At 33.5% G+C, this 23,794-nt stretch overlaps 1 protein-coding gene and 1 long non-coding RNA gene across 17 annotated transcripts in view; one reads left to right on the top strand and one right to left on the bottom strand.

The window, feature by feature from the left end:
- TRDN (triadin) overlaps nt 1-23,794 on the bottom strand; it is a 369,423-nt gene that overhangs the window by 226,651 nt on the left and 118,978 nt on the right. For 15 of the 16 annotated variants that reach the window (XM_064360733.1, XM_064360737.1, XM_064360734.1 and 12 more), the window contains exons 8-9: nt 18,573-18,755; nt 12,098-12,157 (exon numbers count right to left, since the gene is read on the bottom strand). In XM_064360733.1, the coding sequence (XP_064216803.1) occupies nt 12,098-12,157; nt 18,573-18,755 (243 nt within the window). Of the gene's footprint in view, nt 1-12,096; nt 13,543-18,572; nt 18,756-23,794 lie in introns of those variants that run through there. The other variant, XM_064360745.1, reaches the window with a different exon arrangement.
- LOC110567432 (uncharacterized) overlaps nt 1-23,794 on the top strand; it is a 60,788-nt gene that overhangs the window by 36,566 nt on the left and 428 nt on the right. The window lies entirely within an intron of this gene.

Genomic DNA, 23,794 nt, shown 5'->3' with positions numbered 1-23,794 from the left:
GTAGTTTACTCATGCATGCATCAAGCCAGTCTTTGTTAATTGTCAGCTTCGGTCTCTAGAGATACAACCAATAATGCCTTTAAGAAATCTTTACACAGGTCTATTTGCAATACTTAGAAACCTGTCATCTTTTAAAATAACAAGATTATTTCCACAAATGAATAAAAAGAGCTGCTCTGAAATGATCATTAATTTTTTTTCATCGAAATAAATATTCTACACCCTGAATTCAATTCAACAAACATATCAGGTTTCTGGAAAGGAGTGAGACAGTGGAGATTTAAAGATAAACATTTATTGAAGGTATATATAAGCAGCAAAAAAAGATGTTCTAAGGAGAGAGTAAGAATACTACATGAAAATTACATCAGAAAGCTATAAGAAATGGGTAGAAAAATCACAATTCTGCTATACCATTCCTCACCAAACACTTAATAATGCTTATTATGGTTATTATAGTAGAGTGTTTTATGTGTATGTATATGCACATTGTTTAAACTGTGCATTAACTCTATAAAGTTAAGCCTATTATCCCATTTTATAGATGAGGAAAGAGGCTCAGAAAGTTAAGTAACTTGCCCATGTTCATTTGAATTTTTTCTTATATAATTAATTCCTCTTATAGCACTATTCTATTTAATTTTTTTATCTCCTATTTATTCCATGGATCCAACCATTTTCTCTTTTATTTGCTCCTGAAATCTTTGTGCAGTTCATTCTGTGAATGTAGTATCTCTAGTGGTTTTGTTATCAGGTAACCGAGGAGTCCAAGGACCCAGGTTTTCATTCACAGTAAATTGAGAAGCAGCTCCATTTTCCAGACTGTAGTGTCTGATAGTCGAAATCTTCCATTATTAAATTTAAAGAGCATACAAGTGGATTTCCAACAGAGACATAAGATGACTTAAATCACAGTAGATAAAATGGACCCAAACATATTTTCTGAAAGATTTTACTCTTAGAAAAACGTTGTATATCTTAACGTCTTATAACATCTTGGGTTCTCTTGGTGTAAATTCTTTTTTTTAACGACTGTTGAATAGTAATATTTATGATAGGCTTATTGTGTATTTTCTCTCAACTTGGAGACCTAAAATATTTCCTTTGTGTAAAAATGCCAATCTATTTTTGCAGTCTTATTCAATAAATTCATTGTACTATAGAAGTTGCCGTTTAGCTGATAATTTTAATTCACTTATAATAAGACACTTTTCTTGTATTCCCCCTGTTCCTTCAACTAAAAGAGTTAATGTTGTAAACATCACCGGAGGCACTTGGAATAATATTCTGTCTCACAGAATCACATTTCAAGTTTGTATAAACCAAATAGAGCATTTTATTTCTATCATCTTTAATAGGGCCAATTGCATAACCTTATCAAAAATATAAGCAGATGTACAACTATAGGCATTAATCATATTAATCATTTTCTACTTTAATAATAATAACAATTTTTTTTCTGGATGTGTGTATGTATGTTTGATAGCCAGCCAATAAATTCTACATAAATTCTACCTGGGCTTCATGAGGGCAGGCACCATGAATATTTTGTTTACTGCTATATCTACAGAATCTAGCATGGTTCCTGGAATTTAGAAGACAAACTACATTTGTCTAAATTCTGTAGGGACTTCAGAATTTGTCCATATGATCCTCATAACACTGTAAATTATGCAATATTATTACCAATGTTATACAGTAAATAGTAGAACCAAGGCTAGGAGACTTCAGATGGCTACAATGGGCAAAATAGGTCTGGTATGTTATTTGTTGATGTGGTTCTGAAAAAATATTTTTCTCTCTTTATCAAAATTCTACTTGTAATAGTCATTATATATGTGCTTAATTAGTAAAGAAGAGCCAACACTCAGAGAGCCATGTACTGTAAATGCACTTTGACCATAAATACAAAACAACAGAACTCAGCCGAAGGAGGAAAGGAAGATATATTGCTCCATTTTATAAACAGGTCAAGGTCTAGCAGCTTCCTTACTGCACTATATTTTTAGTGGATAGTCATGCACATGTCATTGTCAGTCCTCCTTTAAGTCTAGACTCATTTAAGTATCTACCACATACGTGAATTTAAATTGTCAGATACTTTGTAGAATTTTGAGTTGCAACATTAATTTCTTAAGTTACCCATAGTTCTCAGTACCACCCAAGAATAAGGACTTCCTAAAGTTTACCCTTCCCTCCTTCAAAATTATGCTTTAGACACACCAGTTTTGGTCATATTCTACAAATTTTTTTCTCATTTCCAATCCCTTACACAGACTACTACCCAATCATGCTTCATGAAATGCTGCTTTCCTTCATTGTTCTGCTTAAAATCCTCAAAGACTTCCCTTTATGCCAAATATCAGCTCTTTCTGATTGACCAAGTGTTTTATAATTTGTCATCAAAAATATATCACTTATTATTGTCTGATGTTTTCCAATCTTAGTTTATCCTCTTTTCAGTCTGATATCCTCATTGTCTTATAAACACATCAATTTCACATGCACTGTAATGTTCACATTCATTTTCTCTTTCATTCACATACAAACAAAGCAATCCCAATGTATTCCTCAGCATTTAGTCAAGTATTATTCATCTTTCAAGTTCTAGATCCGCTCCATCTTTTTGACAGCAAGAATTGCAGATGTTCCTCCTCTGAAATTTATAACATTTAAGTTCATATTATACAATCTAATGCCTAAGTCTAAACTTATTCTATGATTTATGATTTCTTTTTCTTCCTTTAAATAATTATTCATTCCACTTGCTCCAGCCAGGGATCATCTTTTAGTATTCTTATATCCTCTACTATGCTAAGCCTGGGACTGCTGAGCCTGTGGAAGATATTTAATATTGGTACTCTGACTTATTTTACTCACTCTCCTAATGACCCCATCTCCACCTCTGACCTTTCTCCAAAACTCCACACTTGATTATCTAGCTGCTTACTTCAGTTAGAAGTGCTGTGAATTACCATTGCACCATATAGATGTCACAGTTTGCTGTGAGAATTAATGAGATAAGCACACACAAAAAAATTGTAATGACCCTTGGTATTTAGCAGATGCTAAGCAAATAATATTTGGACTGGAATCTTCACATACTTCCCTTTTGCAATAAGATACAATCTGTGGCTTGACAAATATGTGGTGAGTTAAAAGTCTCCATTTCTCCCAGCTCTGTCCAGTCCAGTGAGCATTGACTCCACTGTCTTCCTATACTCCTTACTTAAGGTATCCTTTTATTTTTTACAGACCAACAGCCTCTACATAATATTTTACTTTCCTCTCTTTGGATATCTATAAATCTCATGACTCTGTCTCTGCAATAGCTCTAAAATCATCTTAATTCTCTCCATCCCCTGTTCTAGGATCAGGCTTTATTTCCTTTCCTTTGACTATTATTCCTAGTTGATCTTTTTAATTTCATTCTCTCCACCCATCTTGTACAACATTTCCAATCTTGCTTTTCTTTCTAGATTTCCTGAGTACTAACCAAAGTGTCTTGGTTTGCAATTCCCTGTCTATGTCTGGGAAAGAGATAGATTTGGTATTAATATTGAGGACTGTAGAATTAGACAGTCTTGGATTTGAATTTTGTCTGCTACTTTGTGCCACTTGCACAAATTACTTAAGCTCTTTGTGCCTCAATTTTTTTATCTATAAAACAGGGATAATAGTATACTCCTTCCAAGGTTTTATTACAATTATATAAGATTTCAAGAGTCTAGCCGAGAGTAAATATTTAGCAACTGGTACTCACAAAAAGCACTTCAACATTTTGTGATTCTGTGCTTTGCTAGTATCATCTCAGCCTTATATATTTTTACCCTCAATTTCATGTAGACATATCCTACCAATATCTCAAGGTCTGTTTCAATTTTTATGCCTTCCATACTATCTTCTTTGTTCTTTCACAATACGAGTACTAGTTTTTTGCAATAAATATTCATAGCAAAAAAGAAAGCAAAAAATGGATTTGGGAGAACATGTACATATATTATGTCATTTAATCATTTAAACAACCTTAAATAATAAATCTCATAAATAAACTGAGATTCAAAAAAACAAAAAAACACAAGTGAGGGATTTAAATCTTGGCTTGTGTGACCACCGAGTCTATATTTTTCCCATTGTTTCTCATTACACTATCAGGGTCCACTGGAGCCAATCATACTTTTTTTAACTTCTTTTTTAAGCAGTTCTGTTTGTAAAAATTAATATTTCTTGACTTATTTGTTTTCTTAGAGGTCTTCCAAGGAACAAAAGGAACTTTATCTATTTTTTAAACAGAATAAAACCTATTATATCTTGTAATTACTTTGTAGCAGCATTGGATAATTTTAAACATTCAAGGCACTTCATGATCTTATTGTTTTTTCTTATATTGGGCATTTTCTATTTCATCAATGTAGGAACTGTTTCATCATTACTCATCAATTGTTCCCAACAATGCTTAAAACTAAAACAATAAGGAAACAGAATAATGATGAAATTGCCTAGAAAGATGATGCAACTGTAGAATATATCATCATTACCCCATCATCACTATGATTGTTTATTGAGTTGACTGAAGTATTACATCACCATTCAGGAAGATATAAAAGATGCCTGGAGACACCTCTTTTTTGAGACACCATTTTTACAATCTGCTTTGTTTCACTGAACACAGTTTATAATTCAGAAAAATTTTTTCCATCCGTAACTGTGAATAGAATAAAACTGACAGAGGAAGATATTTCAAAATTATTAGATGAATTAGAAGATGAATGCAAAAAGACAGACAGCAGTAAGCTAGACTCTCATGATTAGGGTAAAATTGAAATTGATTATACAAGTGAAATCTCAGACTATGAGTCTTCATAAGACAATGAATTTTCTTTCTTTTCTTTTCTTTTCTTTTCTTTTTTTTTTTTTGAGACGGAGTTTCGCTCTTGTTACCCAGGCTGGAGTGCAATGGCGCGATCTCGGCTCACCGCAACCTCCGCCTCCTGGGTTCGGGCAATTCTCCTGCCTCAGCCTCCTGAGTAGCTGGGATTACAGGCACGCGCCACCATGCCCAGCTAATTTTTTGTATTTTTAGGAGAGATGGGGTTTCACCATGTTGACCAGGATGGTCTCGATCTCTTGACCTCGTGATCCACCCGCCTCGGCCTCCCAAAGTGCTGGGATTACAGGCGTGAGCCACCAAGCCCGGCCCTAATGAATTTTCTTAAACTTGAGAATCAATGAGTTAACAATACACTTCAAAGAGAAAAAAAACGAAATATACTATAGTAGTTCCCTTTATCCATAAAGAATATATTCCTGGATATCCAGTAGATACCTGAAACAATGGATAATGCTGAATTCTACGTATACTGTGTTTTCCTGATCTGACAACCAAGATAGCTAATAGGTGACCTACAGGTAGGTGGCTTATACTGAGTGGATACACTGGACAAAGGGATGATTCACATACTGGGTGGACTGGAGCATGACAACATGACATGCTCCTCAGAACGGTGTCCAATTTAAAACTCATGAATTGTTTATTTCAGAAATTTTCCATTTGATATTTTCAGACTGTAGTTGACTGTGGGTTACTGAAAGTGCAAATAGCAAAATCATGGATAAAAGGACACCACTTTAAGTCTAGACTCATTTAAGTATCTACCACATAGTTAGCCCTTTAAAAGGAAGGACTTTATCATGGTGATAATTTGTGACAAGAACCTAAGCCACCTCATTTTGCTAAAAGAGCCTGTCACAGTACTCTTTCTTTGTAAAATTCATGTGCCAAAATCTGTGGTTTCTAAGTGCACAAATGCTAAAGAAGGAGAAAGGCAGGTATCCAAAAGAAAAGAACAGTGTGAATTTAAAAATAATTGAATGTATTATTGTAATCTATGCTGTAAATATAAAAATAAAAATGTGGCTGGGCGCAGTGGCTCACACCTGTAATCTCAGCACTTTGGGAGGCTGAGGTGGGCAGATCACAAGGTCAAGAAATCACGATCATCCTGGCCAACATGGTGAAACCTCCTTTCTGCAAAAAATACAAAAATTAGCTGGGTGTGGTGGTGCGTGCCTATAGTCCCAGCTACTCAGGAGGCTGAGGCAGGAGAATCACTTGAACCCAGGAGGTGGAGGTTACAGTGAGCCGAGATTATGCCACTGTATTCCAGCCTGGTGACAGAGTGAGACTCCATCTCAAAAAAAAAAAAAAAAAAAGAACACTACATTTTGATGATGCACATTCTAGAAAAACCAGAACTATTAATATGTAATATAATCTATTAAATATGTATTCAAAATCTGAAATTGGTGTCTTCAAGACGAATACTCTGAAGGCTCATAGATGATAGCTAATGAGCAGTTAGTTTCTTTCTGAAGATACTTCCCACATGAGGTACATCTTTGAAAACAGGGAATATAAAATAGAAACATTTTATTTTGCTGTTTTTAAATTCCTATCAAAATTTTCACTCTCCCTTTATTTCTACTCATGTAAACTATTAGAAAAATATGAATTAAAATATTTTTTAAATAATTAAAAGTCCAAGTGGTTGATAAATAGAAAAAATTGCTCATTCCTGGTATACTGAGATTAAAATGTATATTTTCTACATCTTTATTGTATACTCATCAAGTTATCCTTTTTTATACAATTACTTATGTCTTAGCTTACCTGTTTTCTGGGCTATCAACTTGCTGAGAGAATTCAACAACTACTTACTGAGTAAACATTAAAATTCCTAAAACTTTTGTTTTGTGAAAATAATTACATGACTGGATTTAGAGTGAGCATATTTTTATGGAACTATGCTTACCTTGGTGCCGGATTTTTTTAAAAGTCTAAAGCACAGCTAAATTGTACCTAGTCTTGTCTAATACAGCCAGTGAGCTCTGAAATACATTAGATTAAACCATTAAATACCAGTGACTATAATGCAATTACATTTGACCTCTTCTCAGAGGGATTAAACCAGAAATGTAGTTAAGCACCACTAAAGTTCGAGAAAAAGATCTTAATAAAATGAGAGTACTAACTTATTCCTTGAGGCTCTTTCTAGCTATGGACCTAAAACCCATTGAATTGGAATAAGGCTATCAAAGAATACCTTATTACAATCAAAGAAGATTTTGGTAGATGAGTATGCTCAATTTAAAGAAAATAAATGACAGAAAAAGCAGAATATATTACCTTGACATCATTCTTGGCTCAAGTAAAAGTCAGACCGTAGCTGAAATTTTAATAGTAGAATAACTTCTAAGGGATAAACTTTAACTTGTATTAAACTTTAATCATAATAGCTACAGAGATGAAAGCTAAAAAAAATTATTAAAATTACTAAGCAAAAGCACACCAGCCCTAGTCCTTGTACTGGACATTTAAATTGGTTTCTTTATCTATAGTGAATATAAAGAGGTCTGTGAACCATGTGATTTCTTCCTTCCAGAAATGTGTCTCTTTAACTTGGGTGACTCTGCCCAGAAATCCGTGCAATTTATTAAGCTCAGATAGAAGTTGGTGAAGAAGAAATATGAAAATGCCAAGCAAGATCCTGATGTGTTTTTTAAAAAATAGTCTACCTAAATGAATAAATTTATCAGTATAGCTGCCATTTAAGAAAAATGTGCTAAGCCCCTAAAAAATTGAAAAGGAAATTGGAATTACTGGAAGGTTGATAAAAATAAATAAATCTGAAGGAATATACCTTAACCATCTATACTATCAATTTCCAAAAGAGAAAAAGAAAAAAAACCATAAATTGTGTTTCAATGTTGCAAATAATGTCTGTCTTGACCAGTTTTAATAGTTCTCTCTCATGAGTAAGTGACAAGTAGAGTACTTTAAGCCCTAGGAAAAAAAGTGAAGGTTAATCAGTTTCAAGACAGCCACCATAAGACAAAATCAATCTCTTTCTTTCTCTATCAATCTCTCCCTGATCCTCTTCTCTTTATCTTCCCTAAGGCAGGTTATGAGTTATTCAAAACACATCCTATATAATGCTGACCATTTGCACAACCAAAGAATCTCATGATGAAGATGTTAGGTCATCAAATGGAGAAAGTATTTCTGGAGAGGGGAGATCTTCACTGTTCATAATATACCTAAAATTACAAAATGTAGATACAGTTCTATGCCAGTGGCCCATAGGACCAGTCTTGATAGCATGCATTCACTTCCTAGATTTAAATCGAATTCTCTTAATGTTTCAACTTAATATAGAATGAGTCAGTACAAGGGAATTTTGATTCAATACAACCAAATGAGCTTATCCTTATAATTTGCACTGGTTTATTAAGATGGTCTCTATAATTGAAGTGAGGATTATCACTGACCCTAGGATAGTGCATATTCACTATTCACTACAGAAAATCAGAAAGAACAATTCAATTCATCTTCAGGTTTATAGACAAAATCGTAGCTAAAAATTTTAAGGATATCTTAGAAGCATTTTATTTGATGGGCTAAAAGGCAAAACTTGGGACTTATGTCATAGGGTCAGCATGTTTCATCAGCAAGAGTTTTCAAATTAGAACTCCAATTTGGGCTGCTTTTGTGAGTGTGACAGTAATCTATAAAGGAAATACTGAATCCCAAAGGGAAAATCAAATTATAGTTTTAAAAACTCATTACCAATAATTAATAATGAACTCTAGCTACACAATAACAGGTGTTCCACTAATCCCAAACAGAAACAGATGGAAGCACAAATGTTTTATAAATAGTGGATACATACAGAGCAATAATCTCAGCAAGTATTGTCTTATTCTTTGTCAGTCAGAGTCAGTGTCTCACCACTTGCATTTTTGCTAAATTAATATGCCAAGATTAAATTTGTGTTTCTCATTCCTTATTTTTTGAAAGCACAAGTCATATTTAGTGCTTTTTCACCCCATCTTTTGTATTGCCACACTGACAAAGATAATATTCTTGAACTTTCTTTAGAAACATTTATGTAACATCATACAGTTTGTTCAATGAAATGAAAGGTATACTAGATAGGCTTCCCTTCTCTCCCTTCTTCCTTTCCAGCTCCTGGGCAAGGAATGTTTGTTTTCAAGTGTTTCTTTCATTTCTTAAACCTTCAAAATAATGAATTTAGGGAGATGAAATAAATTAAGAAATCAATTAGTAAGTCAATTAGTGGTATAAAGAAATCTAATTCTATGGAATTTGGAAATTATTTTAAGGGGTTGGAATACTCTGTAGTGTTGTAGATCTGAACTTGGGACTTCTTAGGGTTTGTTTACATATGCCTTTAGAAGGGCTCTCTCTGGGTGGTCATTAACAAAATCATCTTTAATTCATGCAGAGACAATTTTATTATTTCTTCTGATGTTAACCTGCAGTTAGATTTTCAGAAAGAAATGATTGGTATTGTGACTGTTAAATGACTAGCATCCCTCATTGAATTTCTTAGTGCATGGTTCCCTGTGTCCTGAGACTTTCTTAGGAATTATATTTTATAATCAATAAATAACTACTATGACTAATTTCAGTGTCACAGAAAACACATTGTTTTCTTCAGATAATGAAAATTTAAAACTAATGGAATATAAAGAAAATAATGCATATTCACTTATTAATTTATGCTCATCAACAACATAGATTCATCTCATCTCATGTGTAAGTAAACGCCTACTTGACCTTATAAAAATTATGTGTAGAGTATGACTTTCTTGAACCAACACAGGTGAAGAAAATGGTCAGCAAAACTTTGACCTAAAATTGAACTTTTTTTTTTTTTTTTTGAGACAGAGTCTTGCTCTGTTGCCAAGGCTGGAGTGCAGTGACATGATCTCTGCTCACGGCAACTTCCGCCTCCCAGGTTCAAGCAATTCTCCTGCCTCAGTCTCCCAAGTGGCTGGGATTACAGGCACTCACCACCATGCCCAGCTAATTTTTGCATTTTCAGTAGAGACGGGGTTTCACCATGTTAGCCAGGCTAGTCTCAAACACCCAATCTCAGGTGATCCACCTGCCTCAGCCTCCCAAAGCGCTGGGTTTACAGGGGTAAGCCACCACACCCAGCCAAATTGAAGATTTTAATTATTTATTTATTTTGAGACAGGGTCTCGCCCTGTAGGCTGGAATGGAATGTGATGGTGCCACATAGCTCACTGTAGCCCCAACATCCTGAGTTCAAGCAATCTTCCCACCTTACCCTACCAAGTAGCTGGGACAAGTATGTACCACCATGCCCAGCTAATTTTAAAAAATTTTTTGGTTGGGCATGGTGGCTTCCGCCTGTAATCCCAACACTTTGGGAGGCTGAGTTGGGGGAATCACCTGAGGTCAGGAGTTTGAGATAGGCCTGACTAACGTGGTGAAACCCCATATCTAATAAAAAATACAAAATTTAGCTAAGAATGGTGGCACGCACCTGTAATCCCAGCTACTCGGGAGGCTAAGGCAGGAGAATTGCTTGAACCAAAAGGCAGAGGTTGCAGTGAGCCAAGATCGCTCTATTGCACTTCAGCCTGAGCGACGAGAACAAGACTCCACCTCAAAAAAAAATTTTTCTTTTTCGTAGAGATTGGTGGGGTCTCTCTATGTTGCCCAGGCTGGTCTCAAACTCCTGGTCTGAGGTGATCCTCCTGCCTCAGCTTCCCAAAGTACTGGGATGACAGGTATAAGCCACCACACCCAGCCCTAACATTGGATTTTTGATATAAATAGATTGGAACTTGTAAGTGTTGAGAGATTCTCTTCATCTAGGCAACTCACCAGGCAGGCAGTGGTAAAACGAACCAATTAAAGTTATAACATTTTGTTGTGTAGTCACTAGATGGTTTGTCAACAATACAAGGTTTTGACTATGATCTTCATTTTGAATGTAAGGACATTAAAGATGAGGTGGAATTCAATTATTTGCTCAAGGTCTAATACTAGGAAAGGATGGAGTTAAGAATTATTACTGCATTTCTGTCCAAAGCCTTGTCTTTCCACTGTTTCACACTACCTTCCTGAAGGTTTATTTATAATTCTGCTATGTTACTATATGCAAATTATTTTCACCAGTTAATTATTTTCACCAGTTAAGTTATAATTTTAGGGATTTTCCCCCTCATTTGAATTTCTTACTGAAAATGTAGAAGAAGGAAAAGAGGAGGAGGAGGAAATTATTTCACTAGAATAAATTACTGGGATTAATGACATTTTCTGGAGAACAAAGGTTCTTGTCTAGTTTTCTAGAGCCTAGATGTGTTACCTATTATTTCAGATATGATATGCCTCTTTGACAACATATGCCTAAATTACGATTACATGTAATTATATATTTTAGAAGGACTTTCACAAAATAGTTAAGAAAATAAAAATATAGCTGGATTTAAGCAATCAGCTTCAATTATTCTAACATAAATGAGCTCCTTTCTTAACAATACTGTATTCTTGGAAACGTTTTCCCAAACATGCACATAGTTCTGTCAGTTTTTAAATCTGCAAAAGGCATAGTACAAGCAATCAAGTTACTTATTCTTAGTTCAGATGTTGGTAAAAAAAAAAAATACCTTTTATACTCTGGGCAACATTTAAAGATACAAGACAAGGTAGATACATTCCTTTAACTCAAAATCCTTCCCCATTGTGTTGAACATTAATTTCAAGGTTATTTATTGCCATCAATAGTTCTTTGGAGTGGCTAAACCAAGTTCATGTATATGGGAGAAAATTTAAAAGTTTTGGAAAACAAAGTATAAATATTTGAAATGTGATGATTTTAATATGAATTGTGTTCACTACTAAGAAAAGAAGGATACTTCCATTGTCATGGGTCTTTTCTTCTAAGTTTACTAAGAATAAAATAAGATGATTCACTGCTTCAAAACATTATTAGAGATAGTAGCATTCTTTATATATAAAGATATTAGCACTTATTTTACATTTCAGCTGACTTCATTTGCAACAGGCCATGCAGTGACTGAAAGTAAAATTAAGGCCTTAATGCCAGTTATTACCACCGCTTTTTATTGGTTTTATTCTAGATCTACACATGCATTATGCAATTTTTAAAAAATGAAAATACAGTTAGGTACATAAAAAGCCAACAATCTTAGAAACAAAGACTATTAAAACAGACATGTACAGAATTGCTTGGAATACCTGGTTTTAAATCCCCATGGACAAACATGTCAATCATATATCGACAGAATGCATACTGATCTGATAGAGTAGAAAGAAAAAAAGCAATGAAAAAATGTCATCAACACTTCATGTTTTACAGAGAAATGATTTAACAAAAGCAAAATAGCACAATTCTATTTTCGTTACTACAATATTTTCTGTGAAGGAATCATTTGCACTCATATGAAAACACAGAAGGAAAGAAAGACAATAAGTGTAATGCTTCATTTCTCCCATACAAAAATAGCTTTTAAAGTTGAAAAAGACTAGTTCAGGTTAATCTTATAATGGGGTTGTGTTCCAAATAAAAACCTATTTTATCAAATAATTGATTACAAGTCATCATATTAAAGCAATTTTTCCCATTTGTCTTTTTATAAACTTTCAATAATGAAACAGAAGTTTTACAAGAGGGAAATTTTTTCCAACTTGGAGTGTTTCATCAAAAACTCAATCTCAGCCCTTCTGCTAATTGTCTCTATGCAGCTGCAGAATGTATTTTGCAAAAGACCAGCAGGAGGGCTAACTTCTTTGCAACCTGTTAGGTGGCCTCTGAATAAAAATGCTCTTTAATTGGGAGAGTAAATCAAGAACAGACTAACGGAACCAAATGATATTGCTGTTAAATTAATCAATGGAGCAATCTTCTTATGATCATCTTATGACCTTGATTAGTTTATGGCCTATGGTAAAAGTAAACAAACAAACAAAAACCATAGCATGTGAACATCATTTTGGGCAGACTTGGTCTTCAGGAGTTCGGTTTTTTATATTCCCTTTAAATTAAAGATATTGCACTTAATGTTAAATCCTCACAGAACTTTAGACTCTCCTGAGATCAATCCAATTCAAAGCTCAATTGATGAATCTTTACCGTATCTTCTTTAAAGTATACATATTACTAAATGATTTACATTTCAATATTCCTTAAATAGGCATTTTATTAATCCACCAAATCCAAAGGCAGCTTTTAGGACCAAGAGAGTTTATTGGATTTAAGCAATATTATACATTCTTAATTGCTCCAAATTATGCATGTCAAACATATGAAATAACAGAGCTTGTTACTAAACAAACACACCTCTAAGGATTTTTGTAAACCTTTCTTTTTTGAGTATTAACAGCATTTTTAGAGTAATCCATTTTATTATGAAATTCTGTAAGGTCTTTAAAAAATAAATATAATTATTGTAGAAAATATAAAAATATAATCTTTTTCGTTAATACCTAAATCTGGGGAGGCCAAAACTCATAAAGTTCCAAAAATTTACATGTCTTTTAGTTGTTGAAATTGTAGCATATTTTCCCACAGGAGAGGTAGGGAATGGGAAGGAGGCTAGTCCTCAGATCAGTCCATGCATCGATTTGCCCTTTGATGTACTGGCAGTAATAGCTGGAGTTTCTGATCCCAGGACCTGGGAACCCTACGATTGGGAGAGACATAAGGTTAAGGTAGAGGGTATTTTCTCTTTCCTAGACACAAGACTGTTTTCCTGAGCAAGACTGTAGAACTGGCAATTTGGTTCTAAGACAAAGCAAGATGAAAAAGTACATTTCCCTTAAATGGAAAGTTTGAATTTGGACCAGTGCGGACTTTCTGAAACTAGCAGTATGTTCCCTTTATTTCAGTACTTTAAGTGACTGTACTCTTTTTAGATTTGCTCTCCTTATACTCTAGTAGTTCTCACAGGGTAACTTAAACATGAGAGAGGGGAATTGTCAGAATACTGATTTTTGGGCTCCATCACCAAAAAAAATTAAAATGGCATGGATCTGGACTCTAGGAATATGCATTTTATACAAACTCCTTAGATGAGTCTAATTAGAATGCATTAATTACTGATCTAAAACCTTTCATTTGTTTTCCCACAATAATTACTCCTAGAGGCACTACAGACTCCCATGACAGCAAATAAGGGTCTTTGCTGTTATATATGTTGGAAGTTTAGAATGCAGGGACTATTTGTAATATAACATCCCCTCCAAATGAACTATTATCTGCCCCAAATTGTGATGGGATGGTTAAATACATAAAATGTTAAACAGTGCACTGAATTGATTAAAATCTTCACACTTCAGAGATTCTTCTTTAGCTGAAGGCTGATAGTGTAATGAAACTTTTTAGCTTTTATGTTGAAATATTATCAAAGTACAGTCAGCCCTCCATTTCCCTGGGTTCCACATCTGAGTATTCAACAAACCACACACCTATAATCCCAGCACTTTGGGAGGCTGAGACAGGAGGATCACTTGAGGTCAGGAGTTTGAGACCAGCCTAGCCAACATAGTGAAAACCCCATCTCTACTAAAAATACAAAACAGTTGGGCGTGGTGGCGGGCGCCTATAATCTGAGGCTTGAATCCGGGAGGCGGAGGTTGCAGTGAGTTGAGATTGTGCCACTACACTCCAGCACGGATGACAGAGTGAGACTCTGTCTCATATATATATATATATACACACACACACATACATATACACATATTAATAATTACAGCTACCATGGTTGTGTCTGTACTGAACATATACAGACTTTTTTTCCCTTATCATTATTTCCTAAACAATACAGTATAAGTATTTACAAAGCATTTATTAAATACATTGCATTAGGTATATAAGTAATCTAGAGATGATTTAATGTATAAAAGAGGATGTGTATAGGTTATATGCAAATATTAGTCCACTTTATAGAAAATACTTGAACATCTGTGGATTTTGGTATCTGCAGGGAATCCTGAAACCTATCCCCCACAGATACTGTGGGACAACTGTACGTTACTTATATTTCTTACATTTCCTAGATCCAAAAATCATTCATTTAATTAATAAACCAATAGCCCAATGAGCTTCTAATCATAAATAGGAAATTTCTTATGAATTCACAGGATATTTTTTAATCTAGAAAATTATTTGCTACAACACCTAGAAGGTTTTTGTTATATGTAAATAGTGCTGTGATCTTGTTGTATTCTAATGGCACCAATATATCATAGGAATATGAGAAAGATGTTTTCACTCCTATCAAAGCAGATAGGGATTCTCAAATATTTTAAATTAGGATGCCCATTTCCACCTGTCCTTGGCATTGACCTTAACAATGTATTAGAATTCTAGGTAGATATGGGTTGGGAAGTTTCCAGTTTATCTGCTTAACCTGTCTAAGAATACAGGAAAACCAAGCCTTCCTGATTTTGGAAGATTTGTTTTGTAAAAATGTTTCTTTAAACCCAACTTAAGTATTACAGCAGAAAACTTATCATAAAGAAAATCTAAATTGTCCTGCCATTCTAATTTTCACAGTTCTGAGATAATAATTTATATAATGTTAAATTTGCTCATTTAAGTACTTTTTCCCCAAATGAACATTCTTCTTGGAATAACACATGCTGTCCATTTCTCTCCTTCTTGATCCTCAGGGGCAGTGATGGATGTCATTCAAATGATGCCTAGTTGGTGTTCCCTGTGGAGTGGTAACCAAGGAAAACTACATTCTGGGTGCAGAATGTCAACAAAATAACAATTTTTTAAAGAAACCTCTAATGAGGAAGGGACACATGTGGTCCAGGACTCTATAACAGATTCACATTAGCTATACTTTCTCTGCCTGCCACAAATATTTAAATAGTTGTTCAAAAAATAAATAAAGAATGAGTGAATCAGCAAAGTGTGGCAGCTGGAAAATTTGTTTTTCCTTCTCCTCAGACCTCCCAGAGGTCATCAGAAAACTAGGGAGCAACATCTGATTATGCCAACTCTTCGTACTCTATAAACAGATTTAGATGGGTTTATAAAAACTAGATTTGTGTGTGTGTGTGTGTGTGTGTGTTGTGTGTGTTTATGGTAGGTGTGTATATACATATATATCTTATCTCTAATGCTTTAAGCAGAAAGAGAGATGTATTATTTCCATATACAATATTGAGAGTGACTAAATTGAATATATTCACCTGTATACTATGTAATTAAATAATTACTAGTAAGTATGTGCCCCATGTAAAAATCTGTTTCCAAGTGAGTAAAGGACCTATTTCTTTAAAAAGAATGAGCCCTATTTCTTTAAAAAGAAATATTTAGAAATCTACGTTAAAAGAATGCCTCAGACATATTAGGTCTAACTTAAGCTACGTGAATAAGTATTCTCTTGGCCAAAGAGCTAACTCAACAATTACACTAAGTAATCAATATAAAAATTTCAAAACCAAGGCTTCCCAAATTAAAAAGAAAGAAAGACACTGTATCTTTATCTTGCTTAGTTAAAACCATAATGTAATTCATTTTCTTTAATTTAAAAAATGCTTTTAGTTAAATCTTTGCTTAGTAAAAAGATAAAATGACATATTTATATGTCTGACCTGCCATAGAGGTTACTTTTGATTACTCTCCTAATGATACATTTATATAATTAATGGCAACTGTTCTCAACAGTGAGGCATGCTTTAGCAATTGTAATTGTTTAACTGATAAAATCACATTTGTGCCTTTGTTTTTAACTCTAAATGATATTTGAATGTTGTTTTAATAGATAAATAGCTCTTTGCATAGAAATAAAAATAGTAGACCGAAAATGGATATGATAATACAAAGCTGTCTGTAATAAATCTGATTACTGATAGAAATGAAATACATATTTGTGACTTGGAAAATAAACATTATTTTAAAGTGTTCTGGTGATGAGTCTTTATCAATAAAATATGGCTCCCAAATCCTCAAAGATATGAAAAATGAACATCAAAAAATACATTAATGTTCCTAGTTGCTAGATAAGTATTTTAACATTTCCAAATACAACTGGCATCAATTTTTACATTCTGTATTTATGGTTAAAAATTAGAATATAGTTGTTAGGTTTTAACTGGTTTTGTGTGATTATTTTTCTTTTTGAACAGCAATCTAAAGTGTAAAGGATTTTAGGATCTAAGTAATCATACCGGTGAATCCAAAGATTAATTCTGCTGGTTTTTATTATTATATTCAATATATTTTATCTTTATTTACTTCACCCTTTTTGTCTACCAAAATATTTTATAAATGACATAATTTTGATAGAAGTAATAATTAACTTTTAAAACTTTTTACGGTGATATAATCACCTTGAAAATTGGAAAAAGTTTTAGAGCTCCTAAGTTTTAATGTCACTTATATATTAAAATATTTAATACATTAATATTATCTAAATTTAAAAGTTTGTGGATCACTAAATAAAGAAAAAATATTTATTTCCTTTTAAACATATATATTTTTAAAATATGTATCTTTTGTCATATAAATCAGAGTTGACAAATACTACTCATGAATCAAAGTTTACAAATACAAATTCAAGAGAAAAAATAAAAATACAGAGTGGATAAAATACAAGTGGCTTGCAAATTTCATCTCTTGCACCTTATAATGAGGAAAAATTATTTTCAGTTTTATTCTCCAAATAGCTTGCTCTGTGACAAAATTGTAAGATTTCTTAAACTAAAATCTAATAGAAGCCATTTCTTTGATATAGTCCTTAGGTAACATTAGTCAAAACTGCTACAAGGAAAGAAAATTTTGGTTTTTCAATGGCTCCAAGAAACATCAATTATAGGAATAGTCCCTACATAATAGACCCCACATTCTGTAAAGGTGTCCCAGGATTATATTGCAACCTGGAGTCAGAAATGGACTTAGGAAAGGAAAGAGTCAACAAGTGCCAGAGATGTGATGCAATAAGACCCTTAGTTGCCCTCCTAAAACTTCAGCTCTGTATATTCACATAGCACCCTTCTATAAAAAATTCAGGTTTATATTCCATCTCCATTTAAGTGCTATATTTTTGCAAAGCGGGGATGTAAGTTTGACATCACTTTTGCTGAAGAGTGGCACAATATGTCACATTCAGAGTTCCCTAACATTAGAAATTTAGTCAATGGAAACTGAAAAAGAATCTTGAGAGCTGTCTTCTCTATAACATCTTGCCTATTAAATGAATTTAATAATTTGATTTATATTCTAAATGATGTGCTCTTGCCAAAGCAACAGTAATGTATGGATAGTTTTCACAATATTTATATGATGCTAACATGTGCCCCTGAACAAATTCCTTAGGATTTGCTGTCATTTTGGGAGACCACTTGTCTCCAAAGAGTGTGATACATGCAATCTTTATTCCACCTCTTAATAGAAATTTCACGTCTCAAAAATTCAACATTTATCTTTAATCTTTATGTGATTCCAGAAGCTAACTCCAAAGCCCTTTTAAAAATACTTCAAAATGCCCCTTTAGATATGTGAACACATCTTAGTATTTTCATAAATAAATATTAATTCCCAATTTACTGTATTTCCTTTCTGATATATTTACTTTAATATCTTTTACCCCCATTTGAAGTCTGATTTTGATCTTTTTCAGCTTTTAATTTCACCGCATGTGCTTCTTGCCCAATATTCTTTTAGAACCTCCGGCAGCCTCCTGCTCTGAGTGTTTACCTTTCTGTTCATGCTTTGACACAGTTGCTTTCTCTTTGTCCTCCTTTTCTTTGGGTTTTGACGGTGTTTTCTGTACTTCTTTTCCTTTTGCAACTGTTTGCTTCACTTTCTCCAGTTTTCCACCTTTCACTTCCTTTTTAGTCTTTTCTTCACTCTTTTCTGCAGTCTTAGTTTTCTTCTCTTCTGTATGAAGTTAAGAGACATTGAAATATTTTTGTTTATTTACAAACATAATGTTTTATCTGTACTAGGTCATTAAGAAAAATTGGAAAAGAAAGAGGGAAGAAAGGAAAACAATAGAAAATACTGTTCTTAAACACTTGTGACTACTATCAGGGTTTTATACAGTTTATGAAGTGCTATATTAGATAGACTACTAAAGTGTTGTGGCTCTTAATTTGTACATGAAAACATTATTTTTTAAGCTTATAGGAACTCAGCATGTCAACAAGGAGGTGTTTGTAATATGCAGGGGATGGATATACAGGCATGTTCAGTGAAAGACAATGTCCATATTAAAGAGCCCAGTGAAGTCCTCTCCTTTTAAAAGTATGCAATCATTTTGCTCCATAACTGAAAAATCTTAAGGGTCATTCAAGAAACTGAAATGCCAACAAAATACTTTTAAAGACAACAATTAGGAATTCAAATGTAAAATTATCTGCATTGGTGCTGACTAATAGAAATAAACCAACGAAATCTATTAGAGGAAAACTGAGAGAGATACAGTCTCCAATGATTTGGCTTTGGAAAGACTGAAAGCACAGAAATTGAGATATTGGCTCCTGTTTATCTTAAGTCAGCAATAATTCTACTAGTTTGTAAAGCCCTTAAACATGTCCTTGGAAATTGAAAGGGGAATAAATAAAAATACATAAATAAATTAGAATATATGGTTTTTTTTTTTACATAAATATATTCTTAATTTGATATTATCTGTATTTTGGAAGAAGGAACTGGGATGCAAATGAATTAGGTTGTAGATCATTCAAGCATCTTTTAGAAAGCAGTAACAATGTAGCAAATTATTTGTGGAAAATTGTTCATAATAGATGCTTCATATTGGACATTACTTATTGTATGTGACTACACATAACCACTATACACCACAGCAACTCTACTGCAATGTTGGAATCCTCTATGTCATTTGCTAATGTACTATGTGGCCTTTATTGTCACTCATGTTAAAGAATTTTATGAAAAAATGGTTTCTTGACTTTGGTACCCAAATGATGATTTCAGGCTAAGCCAAGATAATATTAGAAGGTCCCATTGAGAGAATGAAAATGATAATGCCAGATGCTGGTTAGATTGCAAAACAAAAATCATCTGTGGTACCACACTTAATTGCCTACACTAGCACTTTCCAAAACACTGTTCCTCAAATACTTCAGATACTTTACAGGAAGATGTTGATGTCCTCATGACCAAATTCATTTGGAAACAATAAGCTAACCTGATCCTTTAGCTTGGACTTTCTCAAGGCTAAAGTGTATTGAGAATTTTCAAGAAAGAGAATTATGATACGCGTATTATCCAATGTTGTTTAATCATAAAATTCTCATACAAATATTATCAAATTACTCCATAAACTCTCTCTCTCTCTCTTTTTTTTTTCTGAGATGGAGTTTTGCTTTGTCATCCGGGCTGGAGTGCAGTGGCACAATCTCAGCTCACTGCAACCTCCACCTCCCAGTTTCAGGCAATTCTCCTGCCCCAGTCTTCCAAGTAACCAGGATTACAGGCACCCAGCACCATGACTAGTTACTTTTGTATTTTTAGTAGAGACAGGGTTTCATATATCCATAAATTTTCAACATCTTTGGGGCTTCTGTGACTATACTCAGGGGATTTTCTTCTTCTTCCTATAAATAATTTCTAAATCTCCTTTGCTGGTTTCTGTTCTTTCCTACAGTAAACTCATACATTTCCATGACTGGAACCAGCAGCTTTCTCCGGATGACTTTAAATTGACATCATTCCAGAATTGCACACTGAAATGTTTATTAGTGTCTGTCTGGGGAGAAAGTTTCAAAAGTTTCACTGCAATAGTCAATAGCACCTCAATCTCATACAATTCATTATGTGCTCACCCCAAAAACATTTCTAGATAGTTTATGTTGACCTGGGCTCACAGACAGTTGCTGAAGTTCTAAAAAATCAGCATAATAAAAAAAAATCTGAATAAAGTTCAGGATAGCAAAATTAAAACCCTGCAATATCTGGCTTCCTCCTATCTACCATCTTATGGCATCTTTCCAGAAGTTTCTGCCTCTACTGGACTGCTTTCTTTCACTTGAATATTTTCTGTATTTTCCATTTTTCAAATATTGTCAGACTGCATTCTCTACATTTTCTATATTTTTCACATATTTAAATTTTTTTCTTTTTTTCTCTTTGAGACCGAGTCTTGCTCTGTTGCCCAGGCTGGAGTGCAATCTCAGCTCACTGCAACCTCCGCCTCCCAGGTTTAAGCATATTGCTGCCTCAGCCTCCTGAGTAGCTGGAATTACAGTCACATGCCACCATGCCTGGCTAATTTTTTGTATTTTTAGTAGAGATGGGGTTTCACCATGTTGGCCAGGCTGGTCTTGAACTCCTGACCTCAGGTGATCCACCTGCTTCAACCTCCCAAAGTGCTGGTATTAAATTTCTTCATGGTCAATCACATACAAAAAAAAAAAAAAATGGCTTTCCCATTTGAATTAATAATGTCTTCCCCAAAACTTCCATTTGTCTGAATTTTTATTAAAGTATACGTTTTATTAACTATTATATATCTTGTACTACAGATGGTTGTTGATCTGTCTTCCCTACCAGACAGAGAGTGCTTGAGGGTAGGAATTCTATTATCCATTTTTGTATCACCATAGTGTCTAGCACAATGCTTTTTTCAGAGAAAACACAAGGTAAATAAATATTGGATTAGCAGTTTTGATGGAGAGAGTAAATGTTCCACTGTACTCGTATCATGTGTATTATATAGTGATATAAAGACTGCATATGTAAATATGTGTTTAGAAATAAACTTGCCTAAACATGTTAATTTTGCCAACTGTTTTTTTATTGTTTATACTAATTTGTGTGAAATTGTTATATTTGCTTACTCTAAATGACAGCTATCTACTCCTTGTAAGTTACAGTTGATTTAACCTTAATACTATGGAATTAAAGTTGTGTGAAATTCAGATCTATTTTTAATGCCATTATAATTTATAAGTGGGCAATGATTATTTTCTAAGAGGCAGAACCACATATATAGCAAACTCATTATAATCGACTTTAATTATAAAAATAATAAAATATTTTCTACCTATTTTAGACACTTCTCAATCACCTTCACCCTTGAAATAAATACCTTTGCCTCATACTAGGAAAAAAAATTGGTGAGAACTAAATGATATGACTATAATAAAGAAAATGTCATGAAACCAAAGCAACTCCCAACTTCTATTTACTTTTAAGTTGAGTAGATATTCTTCAATTTTGTGCCAAAATATTTTTCCTGATTTTTCCCTGAGATAATTTAAGTGATGGACTTTATTAAGGAATTAAAAAACAAAAAGGATTGCCATGCTGTATTCAAATCACCCCGTTTTATTTAAGAAGGCATTTTATTCATGACTTTTGTCAAATGGAAAACAAAATATTCTAATCAAAAATGACATCAGCATATTTGATTCAATCTCTGCATTAACACAATCCATTAAGCTACTGAATCAGATTCAGAATGTCTGATGCCAAAGTATTAAATAGAACAGTATCCCTCAGTAAAAATACTAACATACTATACATTTTTGGAGTTAGAAAATAACAAATTTTATCTTTCATTTCATGAAGAACTACAAACTGCTTTATTTCTCTTTTCTTCAGTCTCTTTGCCTTAAAAAAAGAATCACCACTATATCTGCTTCTTCCTCTATGGAAGCTGTAGAGATAAGTAACGCTGAGCTAAAGAACTTTGAATTCTGCAAAATAAGTAGGTAAACATTGTTAATATTAAATCAGCATAATCTACATGTCTAGAGCTCTTGGAGTTTCCCTAGAACTTACCCAGAGTTTAATGTACAGCAGGGATTACTATATCATTATTATTTTACATATGAAAAAATCTAAGTATCAAAAAGCCATTTATCAAAAATGGTGTAACTAAATGAGTCAGGAGTAGAAAGAGTAGAATCAGAATGCCTAACCCAATTTCTAATCACAGTAAGTTGATTGGTTATTAATATTAACCTAAAAAGATGATACCAAAAAAAAAATGTTTTTCAAGACATATAAGGGCAGATATACACATACACAAACCAAGTAAAAGTGATGTCTTCCTCAAAGTGACAAAGGCAGCAATAACCTCTCCCACTTCATCAGACACACAGACATCTGAAGGTCTGAAGGTTACACTGACTTCCACATCAATTAGCCTGACCCAAATTTGGCTCACCGTACTCAACTTCTCTATTTATTATTGTCTTCTTCTTCTTCCCTGTCTCTGCTAATTTTAATGAACTACATAAATAGGTTAGCTTTCTCAATGACTATGGGGTCCTATACATGTACTAAGGTAGACATTAAAGGTCTACTTTTCACCAGGAGGAATCCCTGAAATGTTCTAACCAATGGCTGCCTTTCAGCAAGCAGTACTTGCAACAGCGCAAGAAACATGCTGCATTCTATGCAAGTGCCTCTGGAAATCACAGCTCTTCAAACGGCTGTTCTACTTTAACGGGTCATACCTTTCAGAGGTACTTCATAATTTTTTCTACCATTAATGTCACATAGAAGGCTTATGCCTTTTTTATCTTATTTTGTTTTACCAGAAATCACCTATTATATAAAGAACAATTTCTGTTAATTTCTTATAACTAACATAATACATATACATATAAAATAAAAATAAAAATATATATTGTATACAAACATGTATACACACATATACATATACATGTTGTAAACAGACACATATATACATATGCATACGTATATGTATGCTTGTGTGTGAATGTCTATGTGTGTGTGTATCTCCCCTACAATAATGATGTCAATATGTAAATGGAAAGTCTTTATGACAAGCTGACTCAAGATGGTCCCCAATGATTTTCAACTTGCGGCATTCATATCCTTGTGCAATCATCTTCCCTTCAATATGGGTTGATCTAGGAATTTGCTGCTAACCCATAGTATATGGCAAAGGTGATTGAATGTGACTTTGATGATTAGTTTAG

The sequence above is a fragment of the Aotus nancymaae genome, unplaced genomic scaffold (assembly GCF_030222135.1).
Source record: "Aotus nancymaae isolate 86718 unplaced genomic scaffold, 86718_ANA_hifiasm-v0.15.2.pri h1tg000040l, whole genome shotgun sequence".
Classification (NCBI taxonomy): Eukaryota; Metazoa; Chordata; class Mammalia; order Primates; family Aotidae; genus Aotus; species Aotus nancymaae.
The sequence above is the reverse complement of the archived record's forward strand: the minus strand, read 5'-3'. Positions and strand labels throughout refer to the sequence as shown.